The 26,160-nt window shown below is 43.3% G+C and overlaps 1 protein-coding gene across 5 annotated transcripts in view; it reads right to left on the minus strand.

Annotated features, from left to right (window-relative positions):
- Positions 1 to 26,160, minus strand: part of LRRC75A (leucine rich repeat containing 75A) — a 188,804-nt gene that overhangs the window by 29,186 nt on the left and 133,458 nt on the right. For 2 of the 5 annotated variants that reach the window (XM_033922846.1, XM_033922845.1), the window contains one exon: positions 8,949 to 10,339. In XM_033922846.1, the coding sequence (XP_033778737.1) occupies positions 9,742 to 10,339 (598 nt within the window). In that variant the 3' untranslated portion in view covers positions 8,949 to 9,741. Of the gene's footprint in view, positions 1 to 1,968; positions 2,116 to 2,866; positions 3,057 to 7,780; positions 8,136 to 8,948; positions 10,340 to 26,160 lie in introns of those variants that run through there. The other 3 variants (XR_004537156.1, XR_004537157.1, XR_004537158.1) reach the window with 3 other exon arrangements.

The raw sequence follows: 26,160 nt of genomic DNA on the forward strand, positions 1-26,160 counted from the left end.
CCATAGTTGAATCATCTCTGTGGCAAGGAGACAGTACCTATATGATTTATCTTGTTTTGCCTTGTGTACTTTGATTGCAATACTTAAATAATCAATATTGCTGCTCTAGAGGTAAGGCAAAGTACAATTTGTACAGTAGAGAGAAGCTTATAAGCTAAGGCATGAAAAAAAAAACACACTAGCTATTAAACATATAATTAAATGGATAGGATTACGGAGCTGGCTTTTCAAGGTCACAGCTATGATATAACTCAAAATGTATCAGAGGAAGAAATGTTTTATCTATTTAAAAACTGATGGACCTCATTCATTCACTTATTCCTTCTTTCGCAACATATTCCAGAAAAAGGAGACCCATTCGTAAGGATCTTATCAAGCCGCTGTCACCGTTCATAATTTTTATTTATAGATTTTTGGCTGACAGTTCCTGTAGTAAGATTATACCGACGGGCACATTTTGTATTAGTGTCTGGCTCGGAGCCCTATTTTACTGTGTACTGAAGGAAAATGGTTGAACGCTTCTGTCTCGCTCAATTTTTGCTGGGTTCTGAATTGCATCAGTCTTTTGCTTGTCTCGCTTGATTTGTTCCGTCTGCAAGCAATAAGAATAGTTTCAGGCAAGATTTTCCTATAGACGGTCCATCAATGTAGAGGGAAAGTTAGATTTCTTTAGTTTCTTGACAGAAGGGGATGGTGAAATTTGATTTGGCCACTTTTATAGCAAGAATGTGTGAAATAACGTGATGGTTGATAGAAACTCGACATGTTGGCAGATGGAGGACCATATGGTCTATCCAGTCGATACCCATGTAAAACGCGACACAAGTGTTTTTTTTTTTCCATCTACAGTATGGGTGGAAACATGGGACAAACTTCAAAAAAATTCACTGATGTTACGTATCTCCTGTAAGGTTAAAATTTATAAATTAACTTGACCTGAGCTAATTAGCTCTACCCTCCTCTCTCTCTCTTACAAACACACTTTTAATTTTTTTAAAATTTTCAACTGAGAGTGCAAAACATACACATTTTCACTTATATATACTCATTTAGGCTCCCTTTTATCAAACCACATTAGGTTTTTTTTATCGCCGGCCGCTACGGTCAAAGCTCTGACGCTCACAGAATTCCTGATAAAAGGGGGGCCTTACGTTGTTCTTTATTAAAATGCCAGATTGTCTTACGGAAAGTGCACACACAAGTTTTGACATAATCTGTACTTTTACAAAAATTAATCATAAATTTGTAGATAACTGAATCTCCATCCTCCAAGAAGCCTTGTTACACTGTTGGAAGATAAAGATCTGATGGTTTTAGGGTTCTTTGAAATGTATTTCCATTTTTGGATTCAGCCAATGCTTTTCCAGTGGTCGTTTTAGTTACAACTGGGTTTTTCCGAGTCTTGTGACAAATCCAGCACAGCTCCTGGCTTGTCACTGTTTAAAAGTAAAAAAGAAAACTGATTCAGAGGACCTGTGCAGGAATCCTTTCTTGAACCCCAGTACCGTACTCTGCGCTATTACGCTCTCTGGAAGCGCATTCCAGGTGTCCACCACATGTTGGGTAAAGAAGAACTTCCTAGCAGGAGGTATGTGTAAAAGTATCTGATTAGGGATGTTTATGTGAATTATGATATGCACTTTCAGGATAGACAAGAATTGCAAAGGATTTTCTTTCTGATAGTAGTAAGGCGATGAGACTTTTATGTCCTGTGAATTGCATATACCGTAATTATGAAAAAGAATTGTGAAAGGCATAAAGATCTGAAAAAAAGAAAAAAAAAACCCCTCAACCCATTAATCATGTGGGATTTTTAACGGAATAGAGAGGAAAAAAAGATAACATTATTAATAATAACAAAGCTTGCTAGAAGTTATGTAGAGACTTGCTGAGCTATGAGACCCATATTCCAAACAATGATGAAGTGGCTTTAACTTATGTACTGTTTTAAGTAAAACCTTCATTTACCATTTGTTGAAGCCTTCCATTCATAGTCTTTCCAGGGGAGAAAAACCAAGCAACATGGCATAACATAGATCCACATGATTTATAGCATCAGGACTGTCTCTTCATCATGCTGCTGACTTGTCTGTCATCAGGATTGCTGGCCTACAACTGCAACAGTTTTAAGAGACTGAACAGTAAAAGCTTTATAGTGGGTTTTTGGTTTGAAACCAAGAACTGAAAAGTTCTCAACCCAACCTACAAAGTTGGGGCAGTCTCCATCAAGGGCTATACACTTAGTCCAGCGATTTTCCACTGTTTTCATTCCATATTTTTCCAATGGGAAAATCACTGGACTAAGTGTATAGCCCTTGATGGAGACTGCCCCAACTTTGTTGGATGGGCTGAGAACCTTTCAACGGCCTCTCATATAAGCAATATTGCATCAGGGCTTTCTTTTTTGTACACTCCCCCTCTCCATATTCATGGGTTTGACACACATAACTTTGATTATTTGCGGGTTTTATCCCCCTACCGGACCTCACTACTACTTACGTTTTAAAGGTTCCACAACTTTAGGGCCATCTCTGATCCACCCCAACTCCCTCCTAACTTACTTTTTAAAGCTTGGTGGTCTTGTGGTGATGCAGGGCAGGAGTGATCTTCCTATGCTCCTGCCCTATACAGAGCCATGAACACAAATGGCTGCCATGAGTCCCCGCTAGTATCGCAGGTACTCACAGCAGCCATTTGTGTTCATGGCTCTGCATGGGGCAGGAGCGTAGGAAGATCGCTCCTGCCCTGCTTCACCACTAGACCACCAGGCTTTAAAAAGTAAGTTAGGAGGGAGGCGGGGTGGGTCAGAGTTGGCCCTAAAGTTGTGATATCTAATGCTAAGTACAAATGTCTGGCTGGTACTTACCGTCATTCCTTCCTTGAGTGCTCCAAACTGTCCATATGGCGGGAGATGCTCCCCCTTCTGGAACAGGTCATCTGTCGCCCCGTCGATTGGGATCATGGGACCCTCCTGCTGGGCTTTCAGGCTCCCCCTTCAGGAACAGGGTTTTACAGTTCCCCAATGGCGTTTCTTTATAATCATGATCTGTTCCGGCCTTAATTATTAAAGAGAAAAGATCTTTTCTTCTGAGTGGAGCACACTCCCTTTCAATATTCAGACTACAAAATTAATTTAATGTATTCCTTTTCAGTCTTCATTTTTAATCATCTTCTGCAACCCACAATAAATCCATATTTATAGTGACCTTAGCGGCTATACTCAAGTGTCATATTTCATGTAAAGCTTGAGCAATTATGTAGCCAGCCTCATCATCGGCCACAATATTTATATTTTCATTATCAATCTTATTTTATAGACTTTAAAGCCTAGATTCACTAATCTTAATGATATAGTAACTGGGTAAATGAGGAAAAAAGTAGGTAATATGACTTAACAAATGTAAAATCTGAATCTGTAGATATCTAGAACTTCAAAGTAAAGGGACAAAGTGACTAGAAGGAAGAAATAGTTCAAACACTGGTAGTCCTAATTGGAATTATTATTCTTTGTGGTTTTTTTGCCAATGTCCTCTATGGGGAAAAGCATGACTAAAGTCACAGTACCTCAAATATATACTTTATTTCAGTTAAGTAATATGGTGTTTCTGGAATCGACTGATAAGGAATTTTAGAGGCTAGCAACCTTGTTTGGCCCATAATTCTCTTTGTAGAGATCACAAAGACCACGGGGGTGCTGTGGAACTGGAAAAATTCTACCTTGGAAACATACTTATTAATATTACTAGTATTAAGCTAAGATTCTGGATTCTAATAAGGCCTCCCCTCTGCTGTCTTTAGTATTACTTTACTATGCCTGTGTGGTTTTCAAACTCATCTGGTAACTAACAGCAAAATGTTTGATCATGTTATCTAATCTAATCCTTAGGTTTGTATACCGCATCATCTCCACGTTCGTAGAGCTCGACGCGGTTTACAGTAGGAGAAATAGGAAGGAACTACAACAGAGGGTTAGAGGTAGAAGTGTGAAGAAAATTTAGAGGACTTGGGATGACAAGATATAAGAGTTATACCACTTTTGAATGTTCCACATTGATTGTCAATATATGCCAGGTTTACATCTAAAACACTGAGCATGGTTTTTAAAGCTCTTCACTGTATTTCACTGAAAGACTGTTCAACCAAGGTCAGAGTCGGCTTTTGCACTCCTCCTAACACTGTTTCCTGCAACTTCCATCTTTTCAGGTCACAAAACGTACTTCTATGTGTAACAGAGCTTTTTTGTTACTCAGGTCCTTTTTTTTATATAGCATTTTTTTTTATCTCCCAATGTTGTTTGCAGCATAAGAACATAAGAAGTTGCCTCCGCTGAGTCAGACCATAGGTCCATCCTGCCCAGCGGTCCGCTCCCGCGGTGGCCCATCAGGCCCATCGCCTGAGAAGTGGTCTATACCTATCTATACCCTTCAATCCCTTTTTCTTCAAGGAATCTATCCAAACCTTCTTTGAAACCATTTAATGTTTTGCTGCCTACAACAGCCTCTGGGAGCGCGTTCCATGTATCCACCACCCTCTGAGTGAAAAAGAACTTCCTAGCGTTTGTTTTAAACCTGTCCCCTTTCAATTTCTCCGAGTGCCCCCTTGTACTTGTGGTGCCCCTTAATTTGAAAAATCTGTCCCTGTCTACTTTTTCTATGCCCTTCAGGATCTTGAAGGGCGCCGGAATAGGGAGGGCCCAAAGGAGCTGTGGCCTCCCCAAAAATTGCCACTTATTTTTATCCCTGGTGATCCAGAGGTGCAGCGGGCAGGAGCGAGCTTTCCTCGCTCCTGCCCGCTGCTAACCCGGTCGGTCGCGGCTGGTTTCTTGTGCCGCTGAGCGGCAATGAGCGGGAGCGCGCTTTGGTGCTCAGCGGCTTCTTTAGCTGGCTCCCGCATATTCTTTGAGAGTGTCGGTCGTAGTATTCAGGCACTGCACTTAAGCAGAAGAAAATAATTTAAAAAGCTCTCCAGTCCGGCTTCCTGATGTAGCCATCGTGAAACACAGACTGTGTTGAAGCCGAGGAACACTTCTTCAGATAAGTGGTCTACTACAATACTCAGTAGAGCCATTCTATTACTATACAGGGGAAGCAAGAATGCTCCATTTAAATGTGACATGATTAAAATCTGAGCTCATATCGCTGCCGTGGCGTCCTGCTGAAGAACTTTGAGTACATTGAAACATTTAAGAAAATTTCTTAAATTATTCATGTATGCCTTTTGAAAACAGCCCAGTACGTTAATAGAAAGTGGGGTTTGTTATTTTGTTCTATATTGAATTTTTGCCACTTCCTTGAATTCAGATTTCAATTAAAATCCCCTGTTCGCTTGGATATAAAGATGGATGTATGGCAGAAAGTGAAGGAGAGAAAAACAACAAATGGATAAGATGGCCCTGGATACACAGTTAAGAGCACAGACAGAAGGAAGTGCAGCCAGAAACTGGGAAAGATGGTTTGAAACCCAAAATCACCAGGCAACAAAGGTAGGGGAAATGATTTTATTTTCAATTTAGTGACTGAATTGTGTCAGTTTTGAAAAATGACATCTGCTGTCTATATTTTGCATTGTTCAGGAAGAAATGCATTTGTTTCAATTTCTCGGGGGGTTGTACTGCATACAGAGTCTTGAATCTTAGGGTTTGGTTTGTATATATTAGTACTTTTAGTTTGTGGTCCTGTACTTGCATAGGGGTTATCTGTGTCCAGCATATGTGACCAAGGACAGATGTTCTGGTAGGAATGAATGTTGAAAAACATACAGTGTGCTTTGCGTAATTTAATTTTGTGGTTAACCATTATGTATTGTTAATAAGATTATATTGTGTCTCTATATGAAAAAATTAATGGAAAAAATTGTATTATTATGGTACGATTATGGGGGCGAGGTCCGGGGAGGAGCTTGGGTAGGGTCTGGGCCAGAGCTTGCGGGACCTCCCAAACAAAAAGGTGTTCCGCTGCCTATGGTTTGCAGGATATCTGCAGTAAAGTCTGGCCAGTAACAACCTCATGTTCCATATTAGTGGAGTTCACATTGATGCTCATCCTACACTGAATCACCATATATGGGACACAGATCATATAAACAGGTACTTCTTTTTCTACTTGGGGCAATTGAGGATTAAGGGCTGGATTCTACAATCGGCGGCGGCAGCCTATCATGTGTCAATCATGCAATGGCGCTATCTATAAAATCACAGCTATCGCAAACATAGGCGCCGGAAATGTAGGCCAGAGTTTTGAAGGCTTACATTTACGGCGGCTATCTTGGACGCCTCCTTCAACTCCTCCTTAGATGTAATGAAGGCTCCATTTTTGTAGGGGCCTACATTTTTTTTAAACAATTTTTAATTGTTTTTATAATGGCTTTGCCAATTAAGTTAGGTGCCATTTATAGAATTATGCCCCTAAGTCACAAGGAGCAGTGCTGGGATGATCCCACAGCCTCAGAGTGTGAGGCACCAGCTCTACCACTAGGCCAACTCCTCACCTTATATAGTCCTCTTCAACTGAAATCTGATGATTTAGCTATTTCCTTCTGGCTTTAAGTCTGTTTTGACTTAAAGCCAGAAGGAAATTCAGACCGTCTTTGTATCTACAATCTCTACCAGGAGACTATTTCATGCATCTACCACCCTTTCTATACAAAAAGTATCATATCACCTCTTAACTTCATCTTATGCCCTCTCATTCCGGAACTTCCTTTCAAATGAAAGAGACTTGCCTCATGCACATTTATGAAACATAGGCATTTTAAAGCCTCTATCATATCTCCCCTCTCCTGCCTTTCCTCCGAAGTATACATATTGAGATCTTTATTAAGTCTGTTGCCATACACCTTATGATGTAGACCAGGGTTTCTCAACTTGGTCCTGGAGTACTCCCTTGCCAGTCTGGTTTTCAAAATATCCACAATGAATATGCATGAAAGACATTTGCATATAGTGGAGGCAATGTATGCAAATCGAGTTTATGCAAATTCAATGTGGATATCCTGAAAACCTGACTGGTTAAGGGGGTACTCCAGGACCGAGTTGAGAAACACTGCTGTAGACCACTGACCATTTTAGTAGCTTTGCTCTGGACCGACTCCATCCTGTTTATCTTTTCAAAGCTGCTATCTTCAGAAGTGTACACAATATTCTAGATGAGGTCTCACCAACGTCTTATATAGGGGCATCAATACCTCCTTTTTCCTACTGGCCATGCCTCTCCCTATGTACTCTAGCATCCTTCTAGCTTTACCAACACCTTTTCAACCTGTTGAAATTTGTGAAGCTGTGGGCTAAAAGAAATGGGTTATGGGTTTAGGAAAGGGAGGGAGGGAGAGAGAGATAGCAATGTTGGACCTGGAGGTAGAGGGGAAGAGAGAGAAAGCGATGTGGGACCCAGCCTTGACTTATACATAGATCACATCATTTTTGGATATTTTACACTTCTCCCTCAGTATTTGCGGTTTCAATTATTCACGGTTTTTAGCTTGCTGGCTCCTCCCCCAAAATTACATCAGCTTGCATAGAGAAATCGCTGATTCCCAGCACTTTCTTCACTGTGTTTTGCCTCTCCTTCAGGAACAGGCCAGGTCTCCCACCATGTTATTCGCGGTGTCAGCATATTCACGATGGTTTTTAATAGAAAATATTGAACAACATCTGAAAAAATTATTTGCGGTTTATCTGTATTTGCGGTTCTGTTAATCCCCTATCACAGCAAATACGGAGGGAGAAGTGTAGTTCTACAACTGTGCTCAGCTTATAGACAACTATATACGGTAATTTTTTAAATGGACTTTTCCTCTTGGAACTTCTTCAAACTTATTTTGAATCCTGTTTTGTTGGTCACCTTGACCAATCCTCCAGCAAGATTCTAAAGTTTATGTGCTATAAATATAAAAAAAAATACTTTCTAGGCTTTTGCTTTCAATGGAGCTGGAGAGAGAATCTTATTTTGACCTCAAGGAAAATACTATGCGCATGCGTCCAAATTTTGGCAACACAGAAATTTATGATATCCCACATTTAAAATTTCAGCAAGTCTCTGAGTTAGAAACTACTTTTAGCAGAAGGAGGTCTTGGCAGGCCAATTTCTTAGCTTATTCCTTGGAGGTGGAAACTTGGTCCAAAGCGAGGTCCATCAGTTCTAATAAGAGAAAAGTGTTTTAAGGCAATTCCGATGTAAAATCTGCTACATCTTTCCAGGATTTCTTACAAAAAATAAAACAGAGAACACAATCTAGGGTGAAGAAAAGGTTTGGGATTTGAAATTTAATTTGTAATTTATAATTCAGTTGGTACGTTTTTTTTTTCCTGCAGAGGGTTGACAATTTAAGGGGCTCTTCTGCCAAAACTGTGCTAAGCAGGTCTAAGTAAGAGTTATTTGCTGGTACAGAAGGGAAAACATTTAAATATATGTAGGTGGTCAGTGGCGTAGTAAAGGGGGAGGAGTCTGCCCCAGGCACGACCTTCTTACGGGCACGGCCCCTGCCTTTTCTCCTCCCCACTCCTCACGAATAGAAAAAAATTCAACTATGTAATTCCTCTCCTCAAAAAAGCTTACCGGCTACCTAGAATCTCCTTTAAAATTGCATTATTAACTTTCAAAGTACACTTCCCCCTCCATATTTGCAAATTCTGTATATACGGATTTGCTTATTCGCGGTCTTAAACCACAAAATTCATTTTAACTTTTCGGGCTATTTTAAGCCCTGTAAGCCCCCCCTTAAGCCTTACCTGGTGGTCTAGCGGGTTTTCGGGGCAGGAAAGATCTTCCCATGCTCCTGCCCCTTGCAGATCACTCACAGGAAATGTCTCGAGAGACTACAGGAGCTCAAGGCAGCCATTTCCTGTGAGCGATCTACATGGTGTGCAGGGTGGCTCTGGTCCCTGGCGGAAATTTCAGAGAATCTGGGCCCCTGTCCCATAGAGCCAGAATTTCTCTCCTGAACTTTTGACACTGGAGTGCTGGGGTGGGGGGGTTGGGTTGGGTTGGGTGGGTCTTCTGGGTAGGTGGGGGATTTGGGTCTTTTAGGCCTCCGTGAATGATCAACACGGAGGTCCTTGCGTTGTTTGCTGTTGACTTTGTACTGTTTGGCATGTATGTTTGTAATTTAAAAAATTTTCAATAAAAAAAAATTTTGAAAAAAAAAGGTAGGGGGAAAGGGAAGAGGGCGGGGGGAGGGTGCCACCGCTCACCCTTACTACGCCACTGTTTGTGGTCAAAGGTCTTTGACCATTTTACAAGAAATGTACCTGCTATAAACTTTCTACTTCATCTTATCGTGCCCGGTGTCCCCCTGCAATGAAACGCAAACTTGCCCATACTGTATAAACAGGAATGATAGTTACAAAAAAGAAAAACTAGGTTGTGTTTTGTTAAATCAATCTTACATACCTACAAAAATAAGCCCTTTCTTATTCTTCTTAACACTTTAATAGCTGTACCTTTTTAAAGTCCTTAAGAGGAATCCGTTAATTTATAGGTGCCAAATGATGCTGTATCTTTGAACCTTCAATGTTATTTAAACCAGGCAACCTGTTTGAGGAAAGGTGATCGACCCTAACCATACATCGTTTCCTGTGAGGAGACAGTTCTCACATATTAGGGCAGGAGAGAAGCAAAATCTCAGAAAAAGAACAAAGATGTGTAGCAATCAATCTAATCGACCCTTAAGAACCTTCATTTTTGAGGTATCTTATTGTTTTGTTAAACAGAGTTTCCAACTGTATTTTTAAAAGCTCTCAGTTCTTCAGGTCTGACTTATCAATGGAGTAGTCTCTGTCTGTAACTCACATTTAATGGGCAGCATGTCAACTTCCAATGTCATGTCTGTTAGTGGCTTTTCGGGTATCCCGGTGCTTCTTTCCTCATCGCCAGAACACAGCTCCTCCTGACTCTCGGCCAACCCTTCCAGATCACTCAGCTGGCCCTCCCCAAACTCTAGAATTGTAGGCAAGTTGCCCTGTTTGGGGCATCTTTTCTTCAGGCTAACCAGGAAGGGCTGGGGCAAGGAGAAGATGTCCACGTTGTTCCCAAGGTCGATCCATGTCACAGTGGGAAACTTCTTAGGGTCCTTTAAGGTTTCTGTCAGTTCTCTAAGGATGGCTTTGGTGAGTCTGTTGCCATTGAGGGACAGCGTGTTCAGGTGAGGCAGAGCGCTCAAGACGGGCAGCAACTGAAGGAATACCTCATCTGTCATTTCGGTGAAACAGAGTTCCACATTTTCTATGAGCTCAGAGCTGTGCTGAATGTACAAAATCACGCGGTCGAGATCCTTCAGCGTGATTGGAATGCCAGACAAGTCCACAGTGTTGTCTCGAGGAGTCCCCACCAGGATGGCCTTCAAGCTGCAGCAAAAGACAGAGAAAACAGAATAATTAGAAACGAGTTACTCATGATTGTCAGCGCTATAAGCTGTTCCAGTAAGCAATTCAAGGTGTGTGGGCAAGAGTGAAATTAATGATCCACTCTAGGAACATGTACAAACTGATGCCAAGTACATCCGTCTAGCTAAGAAAGGCAGTTATAACATAACATAACATAGATTCTTATATACCGCAATGACCTCATGGTTCTGTGTGGTTTACAAATCAAGATATATTAACAGTGAATTAATCACGATAATTACCAAAGAAAGATGTTTTCAACATTTTTCTGAAAAATGATTAGGAGGTGAAAAATGATATATAAGTACCAATTTATTTTTCCCACAGAGCCAACATTTTACAAAGGAATCATTTGTAGACACAGCCCTTTACTGATGGAAAATCAAAGAGGCGTGCTATACTTAGATGTTTCCTGTTTACAAATTTGAAACTATCAAAAAGATAACTTGGCAGTAATCTGTTCAAAGCTCTAAAACATAAATAGCCAAATTTGAAAATCACTCTAGCCTCCATTGTCAACCAATGTAATCTATGATAATACTGTGAGATGTGGTCAGTTTGTTTCAAACCAAAAATTAACCTTACCACAGTATTTTGAATGATCTGTAACCTTTTTATGTTTTGCTTAGAGATCGAGAGATAAAGAATCTATAATAATAAAACCCTAGAGCGCGCATGCGCTCTTGAAAATTCGTGATTCCTGGCGCTCTGAGGTGTGCTTCTGTGGCAGTATTCTATTTGACACCTCATGGCGCTTGCAGGGGCTGGAGGCGCGTGCGGTGGCTGAAGGCGCGCGACTGTGCTCTCTCCCTGCCTGCGTCCTCGGTGCATCACCGCCCGCCCTCACTCACCGCTGCCTCTCACTCGCCGCCTGCCCTCACTCGCACGACTGTACTCACTCTCTCCCTGCCCGCGTACTCGCCGCATCACCTCCCGCCCTCACTCACCGCTGCTGCCACTGCCACCGCTGATCCTCCTCTTCAGAGCAGCCTGCGATCATGGCCGGCTTTAGAGAACCTCGCAGGCCGCTCTCTAACCTCAGTAGCACGCTCCCTCTGACGCACGGGATCTCGTCAGAGGGAACGTGCTACCGAGTTGGAGAGCGGCCTGCTAGGTTCGCTAAAGCCGGCCACCACGATCGCAGGCTGCTTTGAAGAGCAGGCCAGAAGACGCTGGGATGGAGGGAGGGTAAGAAGGGGATCAATACCGGGAGCCAGGGGGAGAGGGAAAGGGAAAGGGGGCTGCTTTGGGGGGGAGGGGTGTGCTGGGTGGAGACAGAAGGGGCCATGGATAGGGAAAGGGAAAGGGGGCTGCTTTGGGGGGGAGGTGTGCTGGGGACAGACAGCATTGCTCTGGGGGGGAAGACAGAAGGGGCCATGGAGAGACAGGGAGAGGGTAAGGGGGCTGCTTTGGGGGGGGGGTGTGCTGGGGACAGACAGCTTTGCTCTGGGAGGAGACAGAAGGGGCCATGGAGAGATAGGGAGAGGGAAAGAGGGCTGCTTTGGGGGGGGAGGTGTGCTGGGGACAGACAGCTTTGCTCTGGGAGGAGACAGAAGGGGCCATGGAGAGATAAGGAGAGAGAAAGGGGGCTGCTGTGGGGGGGAGGTGTGCTGGGGACAGACACTTTGCTCTGGGGGGGAAGACAGAAGGGACCCTGGAGAGACAGGGAGAGGGAAAGGGGGCTGCTTTGGGGGGGGAGGTGTGTGCTGGGGGCAGACAGCTTTGCTCGGGGTGGGGGAGGAGGGGGGGGAGACAGAAGGATACAGACAGCGGCCAAGGAGAGAGAGATAAAGAAACACAGATAGACAGACAGACACATCTATTCTAGCACCCGTTAATGTAACGGGCTTAAAGACTAGTTTCTTTAATAAGACATTAACTATTTTTTCTGAGGCCCTCCAAGTACCTACAAATTCAAAATGTGGCCTTGCAAAGGGTTTGAGTTTGAGACCACTGATGTATACTGTTCTGGTGCATCTTTACCTATAGATCTCCAAACTTAAGCTCCAGTTACCTCTCATAAATGTGTTTTGTTCAGGATCCCAGTTCACCAATCTTCTTGGACCATATTTTGGATGAAAACTGTTTTACGTTCATATCTATGCTTGTTGATTAAAGACTTGGCATCTTGTACACCAGGGCTGGCCAAGTCCGATCCTTGAGATCTACTGGCAGGCCAGGTTTTCAGGATATCCACAATGAACAAGCATAAAAGAGATTTGCATATCAAGAAGACAGTGGAGGCAAATCTCTCTCATGCATATTCATTGTGGATATCCTGAAAACCTGGCCTGCCAGTAGATCTCATGGACTGGACTTGGCCAGCCCTGGTGTATACCATTCCTGCAGTTTTTTCTTTTGTTAGTTGTACAGGATCGCTAAGATCCCCTAGTTCAGGCAGGGGTAGGCAATTCCGGTCCTCGAGAGCCAGAGCCAGGTCAAGTTTTCAGGATATCCACAATGAATATGTATGAGATGGATTTGCATGCACTGCCTCCTTGAGATGCAAATCTATCTCATGCACATTTATTGTGGATATCCTGAAAACCTGATCTGGCTCCGGCTCTCGAGGACTGGAATTGCCTACCCCTACCCCAGTGAGAGGCCAGCTGCAATTGAAATGCATGCCATAATTCGCTTCTGGTTTCTGGTATTGCCCTCTTTTGTTCACTCTGCACTGAGGTGGGGATGGGGGTGTTAGCTTCCAATAGTTTGTCAAGAGATAAATTAAATGAGTCCGATAAAAAGCTGTCCCCTTGCGTTTTTTACTTTCTATTTTCTCTTTTTCACTCATTACCTTTATTTCTGTGCAGTAAACAGAGGTGACAGTATGGAACTGCTGAGAGGCTAATTTTCATCTGCTGTTCTCTAAAGTTTTTGCTTTCATTTATTATTAGAGAGAGAGCAGGTCTCTAGATGGAGGCTGTTATCCTGAACTCCCATTACAAAAAGGAATTTTATTTTGGAAGCTGCTCAAACAGGGTGAGGATGAAGGACTCATTTATCAACCCTCTCGGACTTTTAAACATCCTTTTTAAGCATCTTTACTTATTCCATATCACTATTGGATAAATGTACTGCCGATAATAAGCAAGAAGACAGTCTAAGTCAGTGGTTCCCAAGCTGAAGAGCCCTAACCGTTTTAGTCTTTCCTTAATATGAGCGGAGTCCATCCCCTTTACCGTCTTGGTCGCAAGATGTTTGTGGTGTGCAACAGTGCCATTGGGCTGGTTGCATTCTTTGCCACTTCACAGCAAATGAAAAGTACCTGTATATAATATGTATACCTCTTTGATTGTACCAACGAAGGTTTGTATATCAACTACATAACCCATATTCCTTTACTCTCAGGAGATTCCAATTAGAACAGAGTGGAACAGCTCTTTGGAAAATTTGACCAATGACTGACCGTCAAGTAAGAGTTGATGATCTTTTGGACCCCTCTCTCTCTTTTCTTTTAATAACTAGTCTTTAAGCCCATTACATTAATGGGTGCTAGAATAGATGTGTCTGTCTGTCTGTCTTTCTCTCTCTCCTTAGCCACTTTCTGTCTGTCTCTCTCTCTTTGGCTGCTGTCTGTCTGTCTTTTTTTCTTTGTCTCTCTCTCTTTGGCCACTGTTTGTCTTTCTGTCTCTCTGGCATTCTTTCTGTCTGTGTTGCCCTGGTCCCCTGTCTGTCTTTCTTTATTTCTCTCTCTCTCTCCTTGGCTACTTTCTGACTGTCTTTCTCTCTCTCTCTCCTTGGACACTGTCTGTCTGTCTTTTTTCTTTGTCTCTCTCTCTTTGGCCACTGTTTGTCTTTCTGTCTGTCTCTCTGTCATTCTTTCTGTCTGTGTCTCTCCCTGGCCCCTTGTTTATCTCTCTGTTGCGCCATGCCTGCCTGTCTCTCCTTGGCCCCCTTCTGTCTCCCTCCCCGAGCAAACAAGATTGCTGCCTGCTCCTTTCCCCAAAGCAGCCCCCTTTCCCTCTCCTCCTTCACTTCCCTGTGCAGCAGTAGCAGCCGGATGCCTCGCAGCACCCGCACCCGCTTTGTCCAGGCCGAAGGACACCCTCCTGCCGTTGCTCTCGGCGCCGTTCAAACCGCCACACGCGCTGCAAGCCGACACACGTGACACAAATCGAACACGGCCACGGAAGCACACAGCACGGTGGCAGGGATCACGCTTAGGGTTTTATTATAGAGGATGTTTTCCTGTATGATGAGGTTAAACCACTTGGTACTTTGCGCAAAGAAGCCCAGTTCTACTAAGTCCATAAATCCAGTAGATGCATAACACAAAAAGTAGTAAGTTCAGTGAAGCAGATATTACAAGTACATCCCTCGGCAGGCAGTAAATATTATGCTGGAATTTTGTCTGATACATCTTGCAATAAAGTAGATGTAAAATCAGATACAGGCTGTGGAATGCTGATTTTTATTTTTTTCAAATACAGTCTCTCTCTATATAGTATTGAATAAAAGGCACTGACTGCTGTACTGTACTTAGTCGCACAAAATCAAATATTTGGCCTGCATTATTTATTAGGTTATATATGTATAACAATCCATTCTTTAATTGCGCAGGGACTTTACAGCCAATTTTCCTGCTGTGGTATGCGGTTCACAGATGATTTTTCAAGGCATGGAAACTATCACGCCTAGAGGGGTCCCGGGAGACAGATGCTGTGTTCAGCTGCTGCTTCCAAAGCTCTAAAAAGTGGTGCAATTGAGCAGTAATAGTGTAAAGTCATCGGGTTGTGAACTCGGACACTTCCACAGAATTTCCTGACAGGCAAAAGAATTAGGAGCCATCTGTAAGCAAATGCGTGTATGTCTACACAATCCTGAGTGGTGTAGAACAGGTACACATGGATCGATTTTTCACTGCATTAAGATTTACAAAGACTAAGGGACACTCGATGAAGTTATCAATAGGAGGAAATATTTTTTTTCAGTCAGAGAATAGTTAAGCTCTAGAATGCGTTGCCAGAGGATGTGGTAAGAGCAGTTAATGTAGATGGTTAAAAAAAAAATGGTTTAAAGACATGTTCCTGGAGGAAAAGTCCATGGTTTGCTGTCGAGACAGACATGGGAGAAGCCACTGCTTGCCCTGGATCGGTGGCATGGAATGCTGCTACTATTTGGGTTTTGGCCAGGTACTTGTGACTTGGATTGGCCTCCGTGAAGACGGAATACTGGGATTCGGACTGTGATGTCAAACCTTTCTGCAGAAGGGGTTTTCAGCATCTTCCTCATAAGAACACAAAACGTGCCATAATTGGATTAGACCAAAAGTCCTTCAAGTCCACAATATTGTCTCCAATAGTGGCCAATTTGGGTCACACAAACCCAGCAGGACTACATTCGTTCTTTCTCACTCCCCCAAACAACCAGTGGCTTCCCAATACTACAAGTCTAACCCACTTTGAAACCCAGCAATGCTAACTGGTCCTAGGCTCTAGTTTCTGTTTGTCTTCTGTTAACTCACTCACCAGGGTCTCCTACCCATTTGACATTTTCTGCTTTCTCCATGCTCACCATCCATCTTCCATCTCTAGACCTTCCCTTCTACTGCCATAGCCAACATTTCTTTCCCACCGTCTACCATCTCGCTCTTTCTTTTCCTGCCTTATGCCCTGGGTCAAACCTCCCTATTCCCCTCCATGCAGCATCTCTCTCTTCTTCCCCTCCATTATCATTTGAAACATTTCTTTCTCTCTCTATGCACCATCTCTCGAGAGGGTTCAGAAAAGAGCGACGCGATTGATAAAGGGTATGGAAAACCTTTCATATGCTGAAAGATTAGAGAAACTGGGACTCTTTTCCCTGGAAAAGCGGAGGCTTAGAGGGGTCATGATAGAGACTTACAAGATCATGAAAGGCATAGAGAAGGTGGAGAGGGACAGATTCTTCAAACTTTCAAAAACTACAAGAACGAGAGGGCATTCGGCAAAATTAAGAGGGGACAGTTTCAGAACCAATGCTAGGAAGTTCTTCTTCACTCAAAGGGTGGTGGACACCTGGAATGCACTTCCAGAGGATGTGATAGGACAGAGTACGGTATTGGGGGTTCAAGAAAGGATTAGATAATTTCCTGAAGGAAAAGGGGATAGAAGGGTATAGATAGAGAATGACTATACAGGTTCTGGACCTGATGGGCCGCTGCGTGAGTGAACTGCTTATGTTCTTCCTGCCCTCCACCCTATGTTCAAAATTTCTCCCTCTCTCTTCTCCATACATGTCTCCCTCCCCTCCACCATATGCAGGATTTCTCCCTCTCACCCTCTTTCTACCTCTTTGTTGCATCTCCTTTCCTCATCTCCAGCTCATGTCCAACAATTCTTCCCCTCTCCCCCCATGTGCAGCAGCTTTCTATCCTTCCTTCCCATCCCCCTTTGCAGCACCTTTGGACCTGACCTATGCCCTACCCCCACCCCATCCAACCGTGAGATTTTTTGCATCCTGCTCCACCAGGGCTTCTCTCTGCTGTGTCATCACTGATGTCATCACTGACACAGCAGAGGGAAAGCCCCGGTGGGATACAAGAAGACTGTTTAAAGCGTTCTCTCATTGTCAGCAGTCTTAACTCACTGCTCTGCTGAAGTCGGACTTTCTTCCTGCACCCAGCAGAGAGGAAGGCCTGACGCCGGCAGAGCAGTGGAGTTCCTGGATCCTGATGCTGACCCTGGGAGTACCCCCTTATGACCTGCACCCGGGGCAGACTGCCCACCCTCCCCCCACTTGGTACACCACTGAGGAGGGCATACACGTGTGTGGAGCATGGGTGGACCTTGATCATGGCACCAACTTACTCAGGTAACTTATAGAATACTATAAGTTATGCGCACAGCAAATAATGCCAGACCTGCTGTAAGTGCTTGTATCTAAATGTAGGCACATCGATGCCAACCTGCACTAGTATTCTATATCATGGAATCTTGGCATCAAGATGCCATTATAGAATTGGCACTTAGCCCACAATATTGAGGCGCCTAACTTAAGGCACCAAGACCCCCCCCCCCCCCTTTTTACAAAACTGTAGCTCAGTTTTTAGCGCCAGCTGTGGCAGTAACAGCTCTGACGCTCATAGAATTCCTATGAACATCGGAGCGGTTACCACTGCGGCCAGTGCTAAAAACACTAGCACGGTTTTATAAAAGAGGGAGGGGGGGGGGAATTATATAGAAACATAGAAACTGATGGCAGAAAAGGGCCACGGCCCATCCAGTCTGCCCACAACAATGACCCACCCCTACCTTCCTCTATGAAGAGATCCTACGTGCCAATCCCATAGAAACATATAACATGTTTATATTGTGGTGATAATTGATTGTTGATTTCTTCGAATTTATAGATCCACATTGTATTAACAGAGTTGATATAACATTCTTTGTAAGATTTATATCTACTATAATAAAACACTAAGTGCGCATGCGCACTCCTACCTGCGTGTTCCATGATCCGTATGTCCGTGGCAGGCAGGAGTGCGCATGCGCACTAGAAGACACCAGGACTCCTCCCGAGCCCCAACCATGCTGACCGGCTTCGGCCCCGCAGGCCTCTCATGGAGCCCACCTTCCCGCCCAGCATGGATGGCAGCGGTGGCAGCGATGGCTGGAGTGGGCCAGTACCAGGGCGACTTGAGGCGGCTGTCGGTGATGCAGGCAGTTGAGCTGTGGCAAAATGTGTCATGCGGATGCTGACAGGACAGGAGGGCAGACGCGAACGGAACGGAAGTCAGATACTGGACAGGGGGAGCAAGTAAGGGGTGTTGCTGGACAGGGAGAGCATGAAAGAGGTGCTGCTGGACAGGGAGGGAAGAAACAGGAAGGGAGGCCTACTGCTGAATAGGGGGAACAGGGAAGAGGTGCTGCTGGACAGGGGGGGAGGTAAAACGAAGGGAGAAGGGCTGCTGCTGGACATGGGGAGCAGTGAAAGGGTGGTAGTGGACAGCTGAGGAAAGAGAGAGACAGACAGAAAGAAAGACATACATACAGACAGAAAGTGGCCAAGGAGAGAGAAAGAAAGACACACACATCTAATCTAGCACCCATTAATGTAACAGGCTATAAGACTAGTGATGTATATTTTATTATTAAAACTCAATAAAAAATTAATGAAAATAAAACTGCCCCAGTATTTACAAAGTATATGGTTATTTTGGCAGTGTGCATGTAGGGACAAAATGGTGGATGGGTCGCATTTCTTTGTAAATCAAAAACGTTAGGTATATTATACTAAAAGCTTCTGCGTACTTTAATTGAATTAATTCAATTTAATTTAGTGTGGTGTGTTATATACTGCTAAATCTCCCAAAGGATTTGAAGCGGTTTACAAAACAATTAAATTGATTTAAGTAATGGCCAAAAATCTAATTAGATACTTTGAATTTCCCTCTTTGTCCCAATGAGCTCACAATCTATAGTACCAATGAAAGAAATAATTACTTACATTTACCTATATGAAGGGGGAAAAGATAATACAATAAATTCTATACTCTAGGTGCATAAAAGAACCCCAAAGAAAAATAAATTAAAATAAAAGCAGGATAACAAAATAGTAAAATTAAATTATCCCAACAAAAATACAATGAAAAATAAACCCCATTCATTCTCACTACCCTCGGTCAGCTTCTAATTCAATGTTCTCAATCGAGCCAGGCCAGCCCAGGCCGGTACCACAAAACCACTCCACCGCTTCAATATCCCTGCCGCACCCTCTGGAATGCTTCCTTGCCTTCCACCTAGAAGTCTCTGTACTTGAGCTGTCCAGAGAGTCATTAACTGCTGTGCAATTTTGTCTCGATGAATTGCTTTGGAAAATTGTCCTCGGAGCTCTGTGGCTCTGCCGTCTCCTCCTCTATGACTTATATATTTCTTTTGTCAGTCTGTTTTGCCTACAATAGCTGTCATCCCTTCTGCAAGTTTCTCAACTCCTACTTCAGCACTAGCTTAGCAAGAGCATACTAATCAGTATGGGTCAGCCGAAGGTCACAAAGACAATGCAAGATTCTCCTAATTAATATATGCATTGTTAGGCTATTCCTATTATAAATTCAAGCTGAATGGGCAATGATGAAAATGAAGAACAACCTGTGAACTCTGCCTGTCTTTTCTCCCCCTCTGTCTACGTCCTTTATGTAGAAGTTATCATTCAATATTTATTGAGTTGGCTCTGTTAATCTACATAATAAGGGCAAGCTAAAACAAGAGTGTAAAACCAGGAGAAAGCAATAGAAACATTGGGCTGGGATGATAACCACTCAAAGATAATTTTGAATAAACAGAAATAAAAAGATGACGACATCTTTTTATTGGGTTAACAATACATTTTAAAAAATAGCTTTTGAAGGACTCAGGGTGGAAAGGGGTGTGGCTACTGTAGGGGAGGAGCCATAGATAGTGACCCACCACTAAGATTGCCCTGTGTGAGTACTGGTACTTTTTTTCCTACAAAAAAGAATCTTCCTCCTAAGGTCAGGAAAATATGAACAAAATATGACAATAGTGGGAGGTGGGGGGGGGGGGCAGAATTCTATAACTGGTTCGGTGCCTAGAGACATGCATTTTCATGTCCAACTTTAGGCGCCATTTATAGAATTTGGGGATGTGTGTGTAAATGTTGTTCCAAACAAGTAAAAATTGAAGTAGATGAACTGGATCAACCAAATTTATTAAGCTACTACCGTGTTTCCCCAAAAATAAGCCCTAGTCTTAGGAAGCCACGCTTCCCCACAACCCGCCGGGCAGCTCAACTGCTGAACACCCGCTGACCCTCCATCCTTCCCTCCCAACGATCCCCGCCGACCGTGACCATAAATACCTTGCTGCAGAGGAGCGTCGGGCCAGCAGCACTCACAGGCTGCTTTACCGCCTTCTTGCTGGGGCCTTCTGTGTACTAATGATGTCATCAGTAACGCGGCACAGAGAAGGCTGCAAAGCAGCCTGTGTGTGCTGCTGGCCCAACACTCCTCTGCCGGAAGTTATTTATGGTCGTGGTCAGTGGGGATCGGTTAGGAGGGAAGGATGGAGGGTCAGCAGGGGTCTAGCTGCGCGGCAGGGCAGTGGCGGTTGCTCAAGGGTTCTGCTGCATGAGGGGAAAGAAGAATGGAAGCTGGGCAAAGGGTTCTGCTGCACGAGGAAGGGAAGGGAGGGAAGGATGGAAGCTGGGCAAGGGTTCTGCTGCACAGGGGGATGGGAGGGATAGAAAGATGCTGCAGAGGGAAGACACAAGGGGATGGGTGAGAGGGGAAGAAAGATGTTACACACGTGGGGGAAAAGAAGGGGGAAGAATTAGGGTGAAGAAGAGAAATGGATAGATGATCATGTACACAAAAAAAATAAGCCCTACCCAAAAATAAGATCTAGTGCCTTTTTTGGGCCCCAAATGAATATAAGACACTTTCTTATTTTCGGGGCAACATGGTAGAGCCAGTCCAGTGTTTCAGTACAGCATGGCCTGTGTTTCGGTAAGAAGCCTGCATCAGGAGTCTGGAAAAACAATATTATAAATATGCAAATATAAAAAACCAGAAATTTAAAAAATGGCTTTTATCAAAATACCACTGTGGCGGGTGATAAAAAAGCCTAGCACGGCTTCGTAAAAGAGAGGAGGGGAGGAAATAGATGGCAACAGTTTTATGAATTTAATACCTTTAGTTTCAGGGAAATATAAAATCAAGCAATGATTAGAACATAAAATCCTACTTGAAAGAGTCCAAAGGAGAGCAACGAGAATGGTAAGAGGGCTGGAACACTGCCCATACGCCGAGAGGCTGGATAGGCTGGGGCTCTTCTCTCTGGAGAAAAGGAGGCTCAGGGGAGATATGATAGAAACCTTCAAGATCATGAGGGGCATAGAGAGGGTGGATAGGGACAGATTCTTCAGACTGAAGGGGACAGCTAATACGAGGGGGCATTCTGAGAAACTGAAGGGAGATAGGTTCAAAACAAACGCAAGGAAGTTTTTTTTCACCCAGAGGGTCGTGGACACTTGGAATGCATTACCGGAGGAAGTGATCAGGCAGAGTACGGTCCAGGGATTCAAACAGGGATTGGACGGATTCCTGAGGGATAAAGGGATCATGGGATACTGAAGGAGGAGCTGGGATGTAACACAAGTATAGAAAGTTAACCAGGTAATGAGTAAAAACCAACCAGGTCGTGCATGTGAAAGACCGGAGGGCTAGGGCTTTGATAGGAAGGCAGGACTTAAATTGGAAGCCAAGGTGGCAAGGGAGCCCCTTCTGATGATTCTGACAGGTCGTGACCTGTTTGGGCCGCCGCGGGAGCGGACTGCTGGGCAGGATGGACCTGTGGTCTGACCCGGCGGAGGCACTGCTTATGTTCTTATGTTCTTATGTCAGAGGTAAAACAATTAGCAAAGTCATGTAATGAGCAAACCTGTATAGAATTTTGAAAACAAAGTAACAAACCTTAAATTGGATTTGAGTTTCTACTGACAACCAAGGAAATTCATATAAGACAGAGATAATCATCTCTGCAAGTTCTAACGTACTCTTGCTGCTGTATTTTCTAGTAATTGAAATCTATTCTGTTCTTTTACTGTTAGACTCCAATAGAGAACATTTCAATAGAATGACTGAATTAATATTTCAAATTGAGGTCGGTGAAAATAAAACTGAAGTGGTCTAAGTAGATGTGGAGGGGCATTTTCAATTAAAAAAAGGTCTAATTCCAACTTGGATGTTTCCAGCTGAGCATCCAAAGTTGGAGGAACAAAAATGGCAAACTGCTAGACATCCAAATATAATTTTGGGGGGAAATCATCTACTTAGACATCTTGGCCACCAGAATGTCTAACTTTATGCCCCATTTTCGATCAGAAAAGCACTGATGTTGAAAACATCCTAATCCTGACCATTTGGACGTGGGTGGGGCCAGCATAGTAATGGACTGGCCACATAGACATCCCAACAGAGCAATGGGACACCTTAGAACAGTGGTCTCAAACTCAAGATCCGGGGGCCGCATGCGGCCCGCCAGGTACTATTTTGAGGCCCTCGGTATGTTTGCATTGTTCTGGAACACTGCCCGCCTCACTGCTGTAACCTCACGCAGGTGCTTTCCTGCATCTGTATGTGATTGTGAGGTGGAGTGGAGAGGACAATCGCATACTGATGCAGGAAAGCATTTGCATGAGGTTACAGCAGTGAGGCGGGCAATGTTCCAGAACATAAGGTAACCACTGGAGGCAGTGCAGCTTCTCTGTGTGTACGTAATCTCGTGCTGGAGGTGAGAGCTGAAGGCGGTTGCGGACGCGACCACCGGACACTTAAAGCACAAGTTTTCCATAAAGAATCATTCTTTATAATACCGAGGGCCTCAAAATAGTTGATCCAAAATCTCCTCTCTTGCAGTTGATACTTTGATAGTTTTTCACTTTCTGCATGTTGCATTGCTTTCAGCTGTGTATAGCTGAAATTATCAGAAGAAATTAAGAAAAGATTTATAAACTATAACAAGTTTTACCTTGTGCAAAGTTGTCATTTCTTTAATAAAGCATTAACTATTTTTTCTGCGGCCCTCCAAGTACCTACAAATCCAAAATGTGGCCCTACAAAGGGTTTGAGTTTGAGACCGCTGCTTTAGAGGGCACTATGAACTTCACATAAAGGGGGCCAGCTGTATATCTCAGCATAACCCCCTTATAATTTATGGTGAGCCCCCCAACCCATTATACTCTCCTGTGTACCATCCCAATAGCTTCAAGTGGTACCTATATGGCAGTATAATAGTGTTTGGGTGGTTAGAATGGCTTATGGGTCTGGGTCCTTTTCTCTATGTTTCACTAGCTCACCCACCAGGCTACTCAAAACATCTGTGGGCATCTCTACTAGGCTTCCCCATATGCTGCTGTTTTAGAGCCAGGTATGTGATTTTTTTGTTCTCATTTTTGTGTGGTATTAGGGGGCCAGTGAGCACTGGGAGAGTGTAGCGGTGTCTTACCTTGATGCATGCAATGGTTATCTGGTCAGCTTGGACGCCTTTGCGGCATTTAGACCCTTCTAAAAACAGGTCTGGTTCCAAACCTCTAAGTTCCATCCAGGATGTCTTGCAAAATGTTTGATGAAATTGCTGCAAGACGTCCATGTCTAACCAGCCCTTGGGAATGCCCAAAGCCAGCCCATAGCATGCCTCCACCATGCCCATCTCATGCTCTGGACACACAGAGGCTGGTACACTTCGCTAGACGTCCAGAAAGACGATTTTGATTAGGACATCCAAGTACAGATTTAGGATGCCTTTTGGACGTCTGTGTTTTTTGATTATGAGCCTGAAAGCTTCCAAAATACTTTAGACATTATTGTGTTGTCCTGCTTCTCTATAATTAACGAAAGGATCTACAATTGCTCCCAGTATTTCTAATACAGCTTCAAAAGGGATAATCATATATCTAATCTAATCTAATCTAATCTAATCTAATCCTTAGGTTTGTATACCGCATCATCTCCACGTTCGTAGAGCTCGACGCGGTTTACAGTAGGAGAAATAGGAAGGAACTACAACAGAGGGTTAGAGGTAGAAGTGTGAAGAAAATTTAGAGGACTTGGGATGCCAAGATATAAGAGTTTCCTTGATTCCTAAGTTGGAGGGAGACTTACATTTTTTGAGAAAAGCCAGGTTTTCAGATGTTTGCGGAAAACTTGGAGAGAGCTAAGCGGTTTACAAACAAGTTTAAAATTAAAATACAATAAAATATAGAGAAGACAAAGACAAATGTGAACGACGACGAATACTGTTAATGTGATGCATCAGGGGTTACAGGATAAAGATACATTTCCATCTTTGTGAAGAAAAAACAGTATAGGGAAGCACAAAAGGAGGGGGAGGTTGATGCCTAATGTTTGATTGTCAGAACCAGGATTTAAATATTGAAGGTATCTTTAAACATGAATGTTTTTAAGTTCAGATTTAAATTGTCTACTTGTTTAAGATAAGTGGGTAGAGCATTCCATATGTAGAGGCCATAACTGAAAATATGGTTTTATGCGAGGTATCGTAGACAATTTGACAGATGGAGGGTTTCGAAAGGATATTTTGTTGAGGAGCTTAATGTTCTAGAGGTTGTGTAAGGAACTAGCAATCTATCGATGAATTATATCATTTTGTTTTAAATGTAAGAAGTAGAACTTTGTACGTTATGCGATGGGATCCTGGTAGCCAATGAGCATTTTTTAAGAGAGGAGTCACAAATTCCTGGTAGAATCCCAAACAGCAGCAACATTCAATGCTACCGATCCCAGGGACAGCAGTGGATTTCTCCATTTTAATCTCAATTGCAGACTGTGGACTTTTCCTCCAGGAACTTGTCCAACCCCTTTTTCAAACCCAGTTATGCTAACCGCTGTTACCACATCCTCTGGTAAGACGATCCTGGGCTTAACTATTCTCTGAGTGAAAAAATATTTCCTCCTATGGGTTTTTAAAGTATTTCCCTTTAATTTCATTGAGTGTCCCCCCCCTAGTCTTTGTAATTTTTAAAGGAGTGAAAAATCGATCCACTTGTACCTGTCTTCACTCATACCATGTCATTTTTTAAATTTCCAGAAACTCCAAAGAAAGATGGCTGTTCTCAAAACCTACTTCCAGAGATCACTGAAGCACTCATTAGCTGCAGGCTGCACCCCACAGCGCTCATGACAGCTCCCAGGCTTATGGTTATGCTGCTAGCTCAAACACACACCCACACAATCATTAACAAATCTCAAATAATGAATTGTCACACTGCTTATTAGCGCTTTAGGAAGGCTCCTTTCCATTCTATGACGTGGGAAGAAATATGCTAATTGAGCAAGGAGCCTACCAGTACTATGGATTATTTACCAGTTCTTCACAAAACATTAAATATTTCTACATCCACTAAAAAAGAAATCAGTGTCAATAGATAACTTGGCTATTGCTCAACAAAGAAAGTACATTGCTGAATTATTTCTTGTTCAGACTATAGCTAGCACTGGCAGAAACCCACCTTTGAAATTTCAGCCTTTGTCGAAGTCCACCCGGTTGACAATGCTGGACAAACTTTCAGGACCAGGGACAGCAGCAGATGAGTGAAAGGAGAGATGCTTAAAAGGAAAAGTGGTGGGTGGGTGATTTGACAACCAACCGAGGAGGCAACATTAAAAGAACTGGATCAGATGGTCCCCAGCACACAGGGAAAAGTTGCAGGCTTGGTGGACTGATAAAGACCCACTTTTTAGCTGACTCTCTTAAAGACACCCTAACCTGTATGCTCTCACTCTATATTACTGCTGCAAACCTTATGTATACCAATTCTCACTGTAATCTCGATGTAATCCTCTATTATTGGACACCGTCTTGACTGCAAAGATATGACGGGATATAAATAAAGCTAAATGGAAATAAAATTAATAATCTCTACTTTTACCCCAGCAAAGTTATACTAATACATTCTATGTGCCCTCTGCCTGACTTGTAGCTGTAAGTAAGTCTCTATACAAGATCTTTTCTCTCACTACATGTACCTACACCAAGAATGCCTTAAATTGTCATTTCCATCGAATGTACTGGCCCTATGTAACGAATGTATTGTATTTCTAGCTGCTATACTTACATTGCCTTATCGTTTGCTTGATACTGTGCTCAACCCCCTAAACATGTATTCAGTCCTACGCGCAGTACATAGAAATGATCTCACTGTTGCCGTTCCTCCTTTCAATCTGTTGTGAGTTTGCAACTTTGCTGCTAACCTTCCACTGTGTATGTAAAATTGTAACCTGCTCTGGGCTCTTCTGGGAGGATGGGCTAGAAAATTGACTA

The sequence above is a fragment of the Geotrypetes seraphini genome, chromosome 15, assembly GCF_902459505.1.
Source record: "Geotrypetes seraphini chromosome 15, aGeoSer1.1, whole genome shotgun sequence".
NCBI classification, from domain to species: domain Eukaryota; kingdom Metazoa; phylum Chordata; class Amphibia; order Gymnophiona; family Dermophiidae; genus Geotrypetes; species Geotrypetes seraphini.